This window comes from Sardina pilchardus, chromosome 4 (assembly GCF_963854185.1).
Source record: "Sardina pilchardus chromosome 4, fSarPil1.1, whole genome shotgun sequence".
Taxonomy (NCBI): Eukaryota; Metazoa; Chordata; class Actinopteri; order Clupeiformes; family Clupeidae; genus Sardina; species Sardina pilchardus.
Window position 1 is genome coordinate 16447223 of NC_084997.1, and position 15360 is coordinate 16462582.

At 42.7% G+C, this 15360-nt stretch overlaps 2 protein-coding genes across 2 annotated transcripts in view; both read left to right on the top strand.

The window, feature by feature from the left end:
• The first annotated feature begins 445 nt into the window (after window positions 1–445).
• On the top strand, window positions 446–8356 carry hacd2 (3-hydroxyacyl-CoA dehydratase 2). The gene is made up of 7 exons (XM_062534373.1): window positions 446–621; window positions 1675–1792; window positions 2376–2394; window positions 3987–4075; window positions 4995–5116; window positions 5958–6136; window positions 7129–8356. The coding sequence occupies exons 1-7, from the start codon at window positions 497–499 to the stop codon at window positions 7209–7211; spliced, it is 735 nt and encodes a 244-aa protein (XP_062390357.1). The 5' UTR covers window positions 446–496; the 3' UTR covers window positions 7212–8356.
• Window positions 8357–11473: 3117 nt separating this feature from the next.
• The window catches only part of adcy5 (adenylate cyclase 5), an 83343-nt gene continuing 79456 nt past the window's right edge, over window positions 11474–15360 (top strand). The window contains exon 1 of the mRNA XM_062534372.1: window positions 11474–13572. Within this exon, the coding sequence (XP_062390356.1) occupies window positions 12637–13572 (936 nt within the window). The 5' untranslated portion in view covers window positions 11474–12636. The remainder of the gene's footprint in view (window positions 13573–15360) is intronic.

Here is a 15360-nt window from a genome sequence, read left to right on the forward strand (position 1 = left end):
ACCTCTTTTTACTGTCTGTGGGTCAACATCGCCATCACGCGTATGGGTGGGTGAAGTGGGTGAAGTAGCTACTTAATATTTGTAATACCGAGATTCGGAATAAAGTAGTGTTACATTATATTGCTACACATCTGTCTGGGAGGATAAAACATGAATGGAGAGAAAATCACACATGAAAAAAAAGAAAAACACAACAACAAGAGGAACACACACGTGCCGAGTAACACACGATTTTAAAGCAATAGTTTTTCGGAATAATTTTGGAGCATTTTCGTACCAACAATCTGTGTTCCGTTTTAGTGTGGTAATGTACTTGGTTGGGGATGATGATACCAGAGACATGATACTCGACAGTTTCGATCCTTGTATTGCTGACCCGGCTCCAACAGAGGGCGCAACCCACCAAGTATATGACAAATAAATACCACAGAGGCGATACGCTTTTTATTTCCTCCTGACACGGTTAAGGGTACGGACGGGTACTGATCAGCTAGTCATGTCAGCACCTGCTATGGGGACCACTAGGACGGCTCACAGTGATGCGAGCCATAAGAAAAAGAAAGGACCGGGTGCGCTTGCAACTGCCTATTTGGTCATATACAACGTGGTTATGACAGCGGGGTATGTACACAAAATCTCATTCACTTCCTGTTCTTTGCGAGACAGTAGCGAGTGTGTGCCGTAGCTAGGAGAATGAATGGATTCAGACAACATGCGCCTGGAGCGAGACATAATCCCTGTCACAGACGAATCCCCTTGTTTTTTCTATCTCTTCTGGAACAATGCGTAGCTTAGTTTCTATAGTTTAAGTGTCCGATATTTGTATTCTCTTCCACAGTGAGAAATATTGTGCAATTGACTTGACACGCGGAATTCCAGTCTCACTGTGGAAGACACTTCCCAGCGAAGAGTGCAAGAGTGATTAAATCCTATTGTTGGGCTTTGCAATATCTCATGATCCTCAGCGCTAACACAACTTTTTGCCATTTGCCATTTTGCCTGTAGTTGCTGGTCAGTGAGTAACAATTTGCTTTAAAGTTATGTTTTAGACCCCACCGTTCTCTGAGATATTGCTCACTCAGTCTACCTCTGTTGTTTGGACTGTAAGCCATTGTGATCAGTCACTCAGCAATGATTCCATCCTTTCACATGCAAAACCCCCTCTGACCCTCTTTTCATCGTCTTCAGTGCGACTTCTGTAGTTATCATGCCTCAACAAATACCATATTTGTTACAGAACAGGCTTTGCCACATTTTCGCAACATTGTAAAGCAAAGAATTCCAGGGGCCAATTTTGGAATTCGAGTTATGTTTACAGGAAGTTGCGTTTTCAACTTGATTTTTTGATAGACCGATTAGGCTACTAACATTCAACCAGCATCGTAGCATAATGAACATAGTTTGTCAGAATATAATGATGATGATGATGATCACAATAATAATAATAATAATAATAATAATAGTAATAGTAATAATAATGATGATATTATTATTATTATTATTATTATCATCATCATTATTATTACTATTACTATTATTATTATTATTATTTCCCTGTCTGTTCTTTTACATTATCTCGCCAATTGTGATGTTATTGCACACTATGAAGACTCGGCTCGTTTGTTGTGTCTGGAACTTGTTATTCTACAGCTAAAAGTGATTGTCTCTTTGCAGGTGGTTGGTGATTGCTGTGGGTCTAGTTCGAGCATATCTGGCCCGAGGGAGCTACCATGGCCTGTACTACTCCATAGAGAAACCCTTAAAGTTCTTCCAGACTGGTGCTCTCCTGGAGGTGGGTCTCCAACCACTGTGATAAGACACAAGCAAATATTTAAGACAATTTCGACACAGAACGCTTCTGCTGCCAGTGTTTGAGCAACCTGAAATCTGAATGTAACAAGTCTTATCTTAGCAAAGGGAGACGGTGATACAAAAATGAGAAAGAGAGAGAGAGAGAACGAGAGGGAAGTTTGTCTTCTCTATCTTCCAGAGACCAGCGCTGACCACTCATGCTAGTCCAGTGGAATGTGTGGTTACAGTCTGCAAGTGTATAGCTCACTGTTCTCGTGCCGGGGGGTGGGCAGTTTTTAAATAGTACCCGTCAACTCCCTTGTCTCTGCCATGTGACAGGGCCACAGAGAGTTCACACAAGGCATGATAATGATATTCTCAAGAGTCTCTGTGCTATAATATTGGCCTCATTGCTGTTGCTTTAAAAGGCAGCAGTAGGCTACATGGCAGTGACGGTGGATGGCTGCAACTGCGCAGTGAGAGATGTAAAATATTCGGAACAGCTTTTTAGCTCGATCTTTTGTATAAACCCAGAGAGTGTGTTCTTGAGTTCTAATTTTGTTGTATTTTTTTTTAATCCACAGATATTGCACTGTGCTGTGGGTAAGTCTTCATATTCAGCTTTGGCTTGAACTTTTAGTCTTGTAGATGGCGTGATCTCACCAAAAGGCATTGACCTCTTTCCTCACTCAGACAGCTGACTGTGGCAGAGGTTCCTCTATTACTGTGTCAACAGTTGAGCTGTGGTGTAACGTGTAATTGCGTTAATATGATAATGGAAGTGCATTAGTGCCGCAGTGGCAGCCAGGGTTCAGAGTCCAGCAGCTCTTCATTTGGGATCTGAGGCCGATCATGACCTTTGTCTGTACAGCTGTTCCCTCATCAGTGCTGCACTACACTGCACTCTGCTGACCAGCTACTGTAAGGGCCTATCATACCCAAGTGCAGCCATACTTTCATCTCTCCCTGCTCTGGATACCAGGGATGACCCAGTTAGTGTCTTTCATGGGAAGAAAAATACCTCATTTTACAGAACGAAGGAAGATTTTATTATACTCTTTTTAATCAGGTGCAGGTGCTTGGAGCAGGGTCGGACTGTAATAGCAGGATTGAAAAATCACTGTCCTAACTAATACTAAGACGCCTGAAATGCAGTGGTTTTTCAACTTTTTATGTTGTAGGTGTCATAAAAAGTTACCCGCGCACATCCTTAGTTAATTTTGCCCGGGTGCAGGATCTTCAAGAGCCATAAGCCATTCAAAAAGATAAAAAGTATCCGCACAATAGTATATAGCTCCCAGTGAAATTTATTGTCAATGTAGGTGTCAACCATTCATAATCATCAGTGCTGTATGTCTTTAAAGTCCCAACTGGAATGACTAGGAACTGTTGAACTGTTGAAAAACAGGACAGTCCAGTGACCCAAAAGCGTGACATCGCTGACAGGCAGAGAGAGAGAGAATACCTGACAGACTCCCAGTGGGGTGACCATCTAACATGCAATATGCATCAGACAGTCCATTAAGCACCCTGTGGTCAGGCCACAAGAGCATTCCTAGTGTAGTTATGACAGCATGTATGTGGATGACCTTTAGACGCAAGCACCAGCTTGAGGTTGCACATAGAAATTGGCTACTTTTGCGGTCTAGACTGGACGAATAGATACTGTATGTAATAACAAGGTTTGGAATTCACATTCATAACATCTAAGTGGTGCTTACTGTATCACCATTGAGTTAGTTTACATGGACAATAATGATTTGATATTAACCCAATGAAGGCAGTATGCCCATGTAAATAGTATTTTCTGATGGTCTTTACCTGAATAAAGTCATAGTTGGAATAAGCAAAAATCAAATTAAGATCTGTGGAGTATTCTGATCTTAATGGCATTATTGAGGTGGATTGTGTAGCACATTGTATGCTTGTATACACCTTAATTGCATTATGATGTCTTATTAGGATATTCAGTGCAGAAATGTTTACAGAATCCACCGTCTTTGCTAGTGATAATCGGATTATGCTGCATGTTATCGGGAAAATGAATGGAATATTCTATCACGAACCCCATAACAGCAATATTGTCTTATTCTGAATAAGGTGTGAAAAACAGTATTTGGATTATTGTTGTTCATGAAAACACAGTGTGGATCCTATTTGAGGAACTTAGTCGATCTCCTTGCTCTGTCCTATAGGTATCGTCCCTTCCTCGGTGGTCCTGACCGGATTCCAGGTGCTGTCACGAGTGTTCCTCACCTGGGCAGTGACGCACAGCGTTAGAGAGGTGAGGCCAACAGCATGCCACCAAACGACACCAGCACTGCCATGACAGCCATGAAATCATTTCCCTGGAAGAATTTTTTTTTTGCAAAATGTGTTGTAACAAGTTTATATCAATGTTAGGAAGAAATGTGTTGCATAAAAATGTAAATTGCTGACACTTACGCAGGGAAGTGAATCCCAGTGGTCTACTGTGACTGGTTTGCAACTCTGGGCAAAGAAAGGTGTGAGGTGCCTTCAACATGCAACAGCACTTAGATGTACTGACAGTTTTTGATCTCGCTCTGAGGGCACTGCTTTAGGGGGATTTCATTGCACATTTGACACACTTCTTGACTACGGTAACTGAGGTTTGTTTGCTCATCCAGAGAGAGACACAGCTGGGCTGAGATAGAACATTCTGTAAGTCTCTTCCCCTTCCTACGAGGAACATGCCTGATGAGATGGCCATAGATGACCAATAACATGGCTATGTGTGTGTTTATATAGAAGTGCTCGCTCTTCTTCTGATTGTTTGCAGAAACCGCATTCTTAGTTAGTTTGTTTGTTTGTTTGTTTGTCTGTTTGATCGTAGTTGGAACCTCTGTAACCTTTTGGAGTGCGCTACAGATTTGATAAGCATCGGGAAGCTAGCTGCAGCATTGTTGTAACATGAATGTTAATTGTTGTAGTAACGGCCGATATTCAACCCTTCTCTTACTGGTTATTTTTAACGTCTGTTTCTGACTCCTATGTCTGCACGTTGTTTGGACTAACAATTCTCTGAGGGGGAGAAGCATGGCGAGAAATGTATTTTTGTGTGTGTGTGTGTGTGTGTGTGTGTGTGTGTGTGTGTGTGTGTGTGTGTGTGTGTGTGTGTGTGAATCGCTGCTATGTGGTGCCTGTGCTTGACCCGTGTTGAATTTTGCTCATTGGTACAACAGGTCCAGAGTGAAGACAGCGTATTGCTTTTCGTTGCGGCCTGGACCATCACTGAGATTATCCGCTACTCTTTCTACACCTTCAGCCTGCTCAACCATCTCCCCTACCTCATCAAATGGGCAAGGTAGAGTGATACTCCAGACTGCATAAGCGGGCAGCGTATTATGGGATGCAAGTCGATTATAAGAAATCATCATAACAAAACAAAACCGTGCAGTTGTGGAAAACGACCCCATTACGCTTGCTCTTCGCCTGTTATTTTGGCATTACTCTACAACATAACTGTGTTCCCATGCTTAATATACCACGTTAGCCCTGTCACATGGCTATTTTATTTAGAGGAAAGAGCCATTGCTTACTCTGCGTGAATAGACACATTTTTCCCTGGCTCTGTCTAAAGGATAAGAACCATATTATACGGTTGTTAACACATTATGCCACTTAAAAGAACATTACAGTTGAGCAATTTTAAAAGTACTGTGAAAAAAAGACATCAGGAGCAAAATATTGTGTGGGTGTATGGTGTGTATTGATACTGGAGCACTTCAATGTGATTCACTGAGGAGCCCTCCTCTCCTCCATGTCGCTGATATCCCAACTGATGGTGGCTTTCATTACCATAGCAACAAGACACTTAAGAACCTCATTTCACCTGGAGGAAGTTGTTTTTGCCCAACTCAACTCCACAGTGTTGCTAGGTAGAAAATGGCAACTCTCCTCAGGCTCAGGTTCCTGGCAGTGGAGCCTCCTATATTATTTATTTATTCCATCTGTACAGAAATACTGTGATTTAATTGCACTGATTTTAACTAATGTGCATAGCAATGTTAAGGGCCGTTCACACCAAGAACGATAACTGTAACGATAACGGTACCGGGTGTGAACGGGTGTTTAAATACAAATTATGAATACTTGGTAACAGTCCTTCGCATTCTAACTCAAAGCCAATTATTTTCCTCCCCCAGGTACACCTTCTTCATTGTGCTTTACCCAATGGGGGTGACGGGTGAGTTGCTGACCATCTATGCCGCACTGCCCTATGTTCAGAAGACAGGGCTCTACTCAATCACCCTGCCCAACAAGTACAACTTCTCCTTCGACTACCACACCTTCCTCATCCTCACCATGATCTCCTACATTCCCCGTAAGTGCAGCATGCTTCCTCCTGTGCATTATTTGATATTTATTTCATCTATTCATTTAGCTGACGCCTTTATCCAAAGTGACTTATAGATACAGATAGCATGGACTAGTTTCTCTAGAGCAGCGGTTCCCAAACTATTTTCCCCACGTACCACCTTCTACATCCTGACTCGGCTCGCGTACCCCCACCATCCGACACATTAAAACGTTTTCATTCATTTTTATTTTTTATTCTGTTTCTCAGTAGTATTCGTTAATTAGTAGGGGAAGCCCACAGGACCTCTGATTAGGGAATTAGACTCGAGACTGAAGGGTGCCTGGTTCGACCCCTGACTAGTAGGAAAAATGTGAGTGTGGGCAGTGATTGAACAGCAGTCTCCCATATCCATGGGTGCCTCTCCTTTGGTCTTTTATACACCCTCGCTTCCTTCCTCGATCCTCGTCCTCACTGATCTAGATAAAGAATGATGGGGCAGCAACAATATGATCGTCTATCCAGTGTTAGTTATAGATCAGTGGGAACGAGCCTCGAGGACCGAGCATGGAGGAGAGAGTTTGAGAGCCACCCCATATCTCCGGTTGAAGTGCCCTTGAGCAAGGCACCTGACTCCCATCGTCTCCCCGGGCACCACAGCAATGGCTGCCCACTGCTCTGGGTGTATCTTCAGCTCCTGGTGTATCTCTGGGTGATCTGTCTATCAGTTGTATCTAATGTTTGTACATTATGCTGGCTGAGAGATTCAGAGATATGGGATGAGATTATCATTTCAAATGTGGTGTAATTGCTTCGGTATTAGCTATTGAAAGAGTTTGCCCATCTTGGCGCCAACTACGAGCCAAGTGTTTAATGGCTCTTGAAATGTTTGTTGCAAATGGTCTCGTATCTGGCTGCAGCATACAGTGCCAGATGTACAGTGCTGTTTATTTATGTGTCCAATGTGTGTGTGTGTGTGTGTGTGTGTCTGTGTGTGTGCGTGTGTGTGCACGGGCCAGTGTTTCCCCAGCTGTATTTCCACATGTTGCGGCAGAGGAAGAAAGTGCTGGGCCACGTGGAGGACTACAGCAAAGTGGAGTAATCACCCCCGGCAACCCTACGACCGCTCTACAGAGAGTAGACCTAAGGACAAGATGAGAGGCAAAGATAACCTTTAAGAAAAAAAAAAACACACTACCGATTTAAGAGAAAATTAGTCTGCTCATTGTATTACAATGCCCCCAACTTTAGTTTTTCCCCGATAAAGACAGTAACGTATGGATAACAATGGCAACAAAGTTACATTGTTGATGATTATGATGATGATCGGACTTGGTGAATGGAGAGAAAAGCTTGCCACGCTCATTGCTGAAGTTTACAGGTTTGATTTGGTTGGTTGCAGGAGTTGAGAGGGCCACAGTGAAAAGAAGGGAAAAACAGGTACTTGTGGGTCATGACAACAATCAATACTCTACTTTAGCCCTGTGGACAGGATTTACTTTCTCATTTTTCCATGTTCTGTTTCCACGAACAAACACAACAACATTCTGTTTTGTTATTTCTTTATTTGTCTGTTAACTATTTGTCCGTTAATGCCCACTGCTCTGCATCTGTGAAATGACACCAAAGGTGTTCACATACTGTATGACTTATTAACAATATTTTCATTGACAGAAATTCTGGAACATTCCCTTGCTTGTCTTGACATTCTAAATTAATTGCCTCCTAATTGTTGTAAGACAGCATTGTAATTTATTGTTTTTCTGATTCTCTAAACAGACAACCCTTTTTCTTGAGCACTGATTTAATTTATGTAGTCGTATGCCTTGACAGTGCAGACAAAACTGCTCTCAGACTTGATATATTTGTTCTCATGATTTACCATTAATCATTAAGCTTTGTTTTGCCTCAATTGTAGTAGTGTTATGTTGGCCATAGATACAGTATGTTTGAAATATTGGTAACAGTTGTGAAACTGTTTGGAACATGTATTTGTACTTACTTATGGTTTGTTGTCACAGGTTGATATTTGTGGGTTGTCTACATAATATACATGTATAACCAGTCGACAGTAGCAAAATAGTTACAACAGACTTGCTAGTTGTACAGTTATTGCAAGTATTTTTTTCTGCATCAATATGTTATTGAACTGTTTTGACATGCAGCATCTTAATGGTCTTTTAAAAAATGGATGCAGTTGTCCTTCTGACGCCAGGGATATGTGAACAGTAAACTGTCTTGACTGCTGATCTTGAACTATTTTTGAAGGGCTTGTGCTTGACCCCTGAAACTCCAGGCAAACCGCCGAACAACAGCTCGCATGCAGCCACGGGAACCTGGCACAGGTTTTGGCTTCTGAGGCTGATTTGGATTACAATGCATGCAGTCACCCATCTCCAATGACCAAAAACCCAAACTAGGGATGGAGTGTGTGCGTGTGTGTGCGCATGTTTGTGTGTGTGTGTGTGTGAGAGAGAGAGTGTGAAAGTATTGGGGTGGGGTGGGGTGGGTTGAAGAGGCAGCCAGAGAGATAAAGAGCAAGACAGTGATGTAAAGCAAAGTCAGACAAAGAGGAATTACTGAACACCTCAGTGTCTTTTTGCCCTCATGTCCAGCAGCCTGAGGGAGGGCCTGCGACCCTGGGCAAGGAGCAGAGGAAGGGACGGTGGTTTGGTCATGTTTCTGCGCAGAGTTTCCCTTCCTGAAGTAGCACCACTGCACTATAGCAACGTTTTGCCTCAATTTCTACTCATTGTGTCATTGCCTGTTAGAGCCGTGCATTTATAGAGATAGATCTAACCCAAGGTAGTGCTTCGACTGGTTTAATACAAACCTCCAAGTGTTGATTTGTTTTTGGGGTTTTTTTTTGGGGGGGGGGGGGGGGGGGGGGGGGGGGGGGGGCTTTGCTTGTTGCTTAGAAATGTTTTGTTTCTTCCGTTGTAAGTTATTTTGTTTCCCATACGCAGTATTGCTGTTCTCTCAGACTTGCATTTAAATGGTGGTTCATGATTGTGAAGAATTGTGTGATGCACAGGTTTAATAGTTTGTCTTTTGTCTTGCTAGAATCTGAAGCATACTGTAAGGTTGGCATGGAGGTTGGCAGTGAAGTTTTAGGCGGGGGGTGCTAAAAATGAACGGTGCGGTTATGAACGCACGGATGCTTCAGCTGCATCTTGGGGGACACCTTGCTGAATTGAAATGAATGTATCTCCAAAGCCAGCCCAGCTGCTCAGGAGATAGCTATGCGGGTATTTCATGTGCTGAGCCTTTGATGTCAGACACCAGACAGGCAAGGTGACCCCGGGTGATGAAGACCACCTCAGTCATTCTAGCACCCACCCACTTTCTGATGCACGCCTGGCCGTTTTTTTGCTCAAGGGTATCTGGGTAGGGTTTTGTCTTGTGTGGTCAACCGTGGACGTGTTGGACAGTTTGTGTTGCGAGGCAGGCGTGTGACTCGAAACCCGAAACATTGCATGTGAAAGGAGATAAGAGAAATCAACCCAGTTTGGGTTAGATACACATGGTAGTCTAAATGAAGCATGCCACTAAACTTTCAACTCCCCTCTCAAATATCCTTGGGCTTTTTGATAAAAAAAAAAAAAGTTTTGCATGGGACCAGCAGACTTTGTATAAGTATGGTTATTAATATACCTATATATTTACAATAAATAATATGGGAAGCAAAAGAAATTCTTGAGGCTTGTCTTTTTTCATATCAAAAGCATGTGAACGTTTAGGTATCAACAGGACTATACTGGCAACATGGCACTAACCCATATATACATGCAAATGTATATGTATATAAGTTAGAATGCAACAAAAATATGCTAGCAAAAAAAAAACCCCAATTAGATTTCAAATCTTTAAAAAAGGACACTGAAGGGGGAGTCTGTGATTGTAATCCAATATACTTTCAGACTGCGCCTAACAGTTCTCCAACTGTCTATTTAGTAGCCTATTTGTGGATAAAATGTATTCACACATGATCCTAACTCTTTAAATGAGGGGAAAAAATTGTGTCTTTATCAAGCCTTTTTGAAATTCCAGCTAACAGCTTTCGGAGCACAGCGGGAAGAGATCTGATTTCATTGATTGTTGAGTGAATATATCAACCTTTTGGCAGAACCACAGATTCTCAAAAAAACCCCCACTATTTTTAAGTCACTTAACATCATAAACACATTTAGAGCCATATTTATTCTAATAAAGTTACTGTATTTTAGATAATGGAGCACAGAGTCCTTCATTAGCCTTTTTCCTGAAACCATTGATGTGTCTCCACACGATGGCAGCAGACATCCTTCAGAAGTCACAGATGGGGACCTCTCAGATCATTAGGATTTCGCTGGTGTCTGTGCAGCCCAGGCACAAACATACCCATTACTGGGACACGCAGCATTATAGAGAGGCAGCTGCAAATATATGTTTATCAGTGAGAAGGACATGGTGTTCTTGACTATTCACTTTGATTGTAGTTGAGGAACATGGTTTGTGGCTGGTTTTCCTCCACCTGACTCAAGGCAGAGAGACTATAAAATGTCAGGTTTGGTGGTCATACACAGCCTTCACAATAAACTGCAATAACTTTTTTGAAAATTAAGGCAAAAAAATAATGTTGCTCTCAAGTTGGTGTTTAAAACGAAATGGGATATATAGTATAATGTTTAATCGTCAGATAATAAGGACTTTTTACTTGGGTTAGGATATGTTCAATAACTACAACTAAGGAAGATGTTTTATGCAAATAAGTATGTAGGCTCATAAATCATAATTCGCATTGTAGGATGTATGGGTAATGTGGCATACTACTACTGTATATCATCGGATAGGTCAAATGAAAAAAAGGTTTAATACCCGAACCGCCAACAGAGTATAACTACCACTGAAATATTCTCACTGGTCCCCAGCTCAATAAGTTGTCAAGGAGAACGTTTACCTGTTGTCATCTCCGCTTATTAGACCAGTTTATTAGTTAAATAAGATGGATTTGTCAGGTTACACCAATAAATAGTGAAGGTCTGCCTCCCATATTTATTCTGAGATAAAATATTTAAAACAGTGGCCCTTGTCTTTGGCCCTAGCCATACAGATGGGGCATTCGATTTGACAGCCCACGCTTGTTAAGTGTCCACTGTCCAGTTGTGGTAGGAAACCCGCCTACCAGTTGTATGAATCAGAGAAGGGCGCCTGAAACATTTAATAGGCCTCCGCTGACAGAAGTCACAGCCAATGAAAAGCCAGTGGCGAAAGTTTTTCAGGTCGATCCATCCAATTGCGCCAGAACGAAGGCGGACCTCAGGAATCAGCCTTGGTTGAATGCTAATAGAAGGCACAGTTGCAGCGAAACGGCTTGAGGCTTAATCAATACTGTGTATCTCGTCGTGGTCAGTCCGCAGAAGATTTTTTTCGTGCTGGAGGTCTTCAAAACGACTCTTGCACTGCCACTCTCTGATGTGGACTAAATTCATAGCTCTGCAAGTGGAAAATAATCTGCATTTTTAACGCGCTGACGTCTGTGATGCTGCATGAATCCGCATGGACAAAATGTGTTGGTGATTGGGAAAGGGGATCTTGATCACAAACAAACAGCTGCAACATAACCTAAAACCGGGACAGTGTGAGCGTTGCATTTGAAGATTCACGAGTGTCGTCACTCATCGTGCGGTAAAATCACCATGCTGTCCTTGTGGTCAATGAACATTTGCGTGGGTCGAGAAGATCGCGCGTTTGAGAGGAAATCATATGTGTCTGACCATGCGCTGGGCTGCATCCCTAAGCTCCTCACAGGTGGACGACTTGCTTAAATCAATGAATCAATACAGATAGCAGCATGTAGCCTAGATGCTATTTTCTTTTTGCCGTGTTTTCCTGCCTCGGCTTACCGGATGTTTTATTTTCTACACCAGCAGATAAAAAGGGGCGAATAGGAGGACATGCCATAGTTAACATTACTCGCCCACTGATGTTGCTGCTGACATTTGGCGATTTGATGTATTGACAGAACATGACATATGTGCCGAGAATTCTCTCCGTATCAGGACTTTGTGCCTGTGATGATCTAGTCGTCTTGGGATGAGTCCCAAATGACCGGTACCTTATTTAATTGTTTTTAAGTGGTTTCTAAAGCAGTTGACATGTTATGGAGACTGAGTCTAATGAATTAGAATGGGCCTATGGGCTACTACTGAAATGGCATCTTCTTGCGCGCAACATCAATGGTTATTGTTTGCAGCCTATCAAATGTTGAAGTGGCGTCAAGATGTTTACCACTGCACTTAGCACAATGAACTCAAGTCTTTCAGGAAATCTGATATTTAATTTTGTAGTGAATACATAGCTTGAGTACTCAGAGATAAACCTTGTTCAGAGGAACGCTTTTCTTTGAAGTCCATTTTGGAGAGAAATTATGATCGCAAGCAACAATCAGTGAAACGGCCTAGTTTTAGGAATGGGAAAGTTTTTTTAGGAAAGTTTATTTATTAGCTGTTACCTTTTAAACTGACGAGTGGTCAGGACTAAGCAGCATGTCTAGATCGAACAGTGTAAGCCCGCCCGGCGTCGGTGCTCCTGGGTTGAGGGGAGGGACGGAGCACAGATCTGCTTGGGGCGAGTCAGAGGCCGTAGCGAACGGATGTCCATACTCGGCCCGATCCTCCACCAGAAGGCTCGCACGGTCCAACAGCAGATGGAGGGAGGAGGACGATTTCGACCGACAACCGGGGCGAGCTACCACAACCGTCAGCCGAGTTAGTTTCAGGTCCAAGTCTGCGTGGCAAGAACATGGGGAGGAGAGTCGCAACAATAACCGTTCGTCCCCAAGGTACGCGGATGGCGAAGTGAGACCCAAGTCGGTGGAGTTGGGTCTGGAGGAGAGGAGAACCAAATCAAAGTCGGAGGAGGAGGACGCCGTGCCCGACGTCCACTTTTCTATGTTCTCAATGGTCGCATGCTGCACCAGCGTGATGCATATTTTCAAGTCCAAAAAGTTTCAGTCGGAGAAGTTGGAGAAGTTATACCAGCGCTACTTTTTCCGACTGAACCAGAGCAGCTTGACCATGCTCATGGCTGTGTTGGTGCTTGTATGTGCGGTCATGCTGGGATTCCACTGCGCCGGAGGCATCTGTCGCCTAACTTATGTGGTTGTTTTCTCAATGGCTATTTTGCTTATCCTTGTGTTAATGATCGTGTGCAATCGGAATGGATTTCACCAGGACCACATGTGGATCGTCTGCTACGTAGTAATCCTTGTCGTGCTGGTAGTACAGGTGATAGGTGTTATTCTCGTGCAGCCCAGAAGTGCTTCGGAAGGAATATGGTGGACCGTTTTCTTCATTCATGTCATCTACACGCTGCTCCCGGTCAGAATGCGAGCAGCGGTCATCACTGGGGTGGTGTTGTCTGCTGTTCATGTCATCATTTCGTGGAAGCTCAACGAGGTGGACGTTCTCTTGTGGAAGCAGGTGAGCTAATTTACTACTGGTTATCATGTCTGTAACATCTGGTGTTTCTATGGCTGTCACAGGGGTTGTAGCCTAAAGTTATCTCGACCATCTTCAGTCTGTCAAAACAACACGCAATGACTCCATAATGTCCTTCAAAGCCCCACTTAGGTGTTCTGTTATAGCAATCACAGGAAACATTTTGAAGAACCTATTTGTTTAGCTGATTGCTGGCATGTGGTATGGTTGTGAGGGGTTGATGATATCCTATATTCTATGAATTGTGGTTTCAAGATATAGCATGAATAATGCCCCCATAAATGCAGAATAGACATATGAAAAAAAATAATGCAAATATAAACAGCAAAGCACCTGCAAACTGAAAACATTTAGAGCTTGGAGAGGGGGGCAATCAACCAGTGGTTGCTAGGAAACCTCAAGTGGTTTGCTCCTTGTCATATTTCTGAGGACTACATCCAGTGAATGAGTTGCATAAACAATAGCAACCAATTAAAAGCGTATTTCAACCACCGAGAGAAAGTGATTAGAAGGTTAATTCTCAGCATTTCTAGTTCCGTGCATGTCAATTGGGGATGAATGTTTGTTATCTGAAAACAGATACAGCTTGGTGTCAAACAGTTACCAGCACAGATATTCCATTAATCTAGACATTCCAGTGAGTTGTGCATGTGACAGTGGCCCTTGTACCGAGATGATTTCAGATTAATGACAGGGTAGAATGGAGAAAAATGCAGCCATGGCACGTCGACTTCTACAGATGGTTGCCTTAAGCCCATTTGCCAAGTCACCAGAGCTCTACATTTGATTGGTTGGATTTGGGAATCAATGACATTGATTTACAAGCAGAAATGATTCAAGTGACAAAAGAGCTAGAAAATCTGTGACATTTCTCTCACTCTGTGACTAGGAGGAGCATTTTTGCCAATATTATACAGACTACGCTAAAAGAAATGGCTGTAGTACATTGTAAAGTTACAAGAATCTAGTTTGTATTTGTAACCCCAGGCATATGAAAACCTTAAGTGATTTTTGTTTTGTGAGGGTGTCAAGTGGTTGCGTTATGTAGCCTACAGCATCGTTATTCCATGACTTTTATTGTTCTTTTCCAGATTTTCCAGAATTCTCTCTTTGCTTCAGTGCTTCACCTATTCCCCAAAAGATTCCCATCTCCATGAATACATTTAATGCTTTCTTTTTATACCCCTGATTGTTTTTTTTTGTTTTTTTTATGCTTATGGTCCAGGTTGTTTGGCTCCACACTTTCTAAACCAAATATGTACCATATAAAAACCCATAGGCCCCTGGCTATTGTTTTATGAGGCTGGCTACATTGTTCCGTTTTAAACTCCACCAGCCGTGGCTACTTTTTCAGTCCTAGCTAACTTTTCCAGCCTCGCTGTCCAGCGCATTCACCAGCACAGAAGTATTTCACATTGTTCCAGTGGTCTTTATTTATGGATATGCCCAAGCGAGGCTGGCAACAGGATCCCTCTTTGTGTGCCCTCAAGTGTGAAGTTAGTGGTGAAGTTAAGATTATTACTGCAGCACCTCTTAAATGGAAGATTAGGAAGTACTGAGTGGATGAGGACACATACTCCAAATGACTCTGCCTATACAGCCCTTGCAGTCTGTGGGCATGCCACATTGAGCAGAAGCATGAAAAACAACACACACCAAATGCTGGTAGAAATGGTAGAAAAGACTCTTAAGCAAAATTTGATGAAGGCCTTATAGGCCGAAACATCTTTGTCTGTTTATCTTCTTATATAGAGCTAGAGCGTGGGGCAC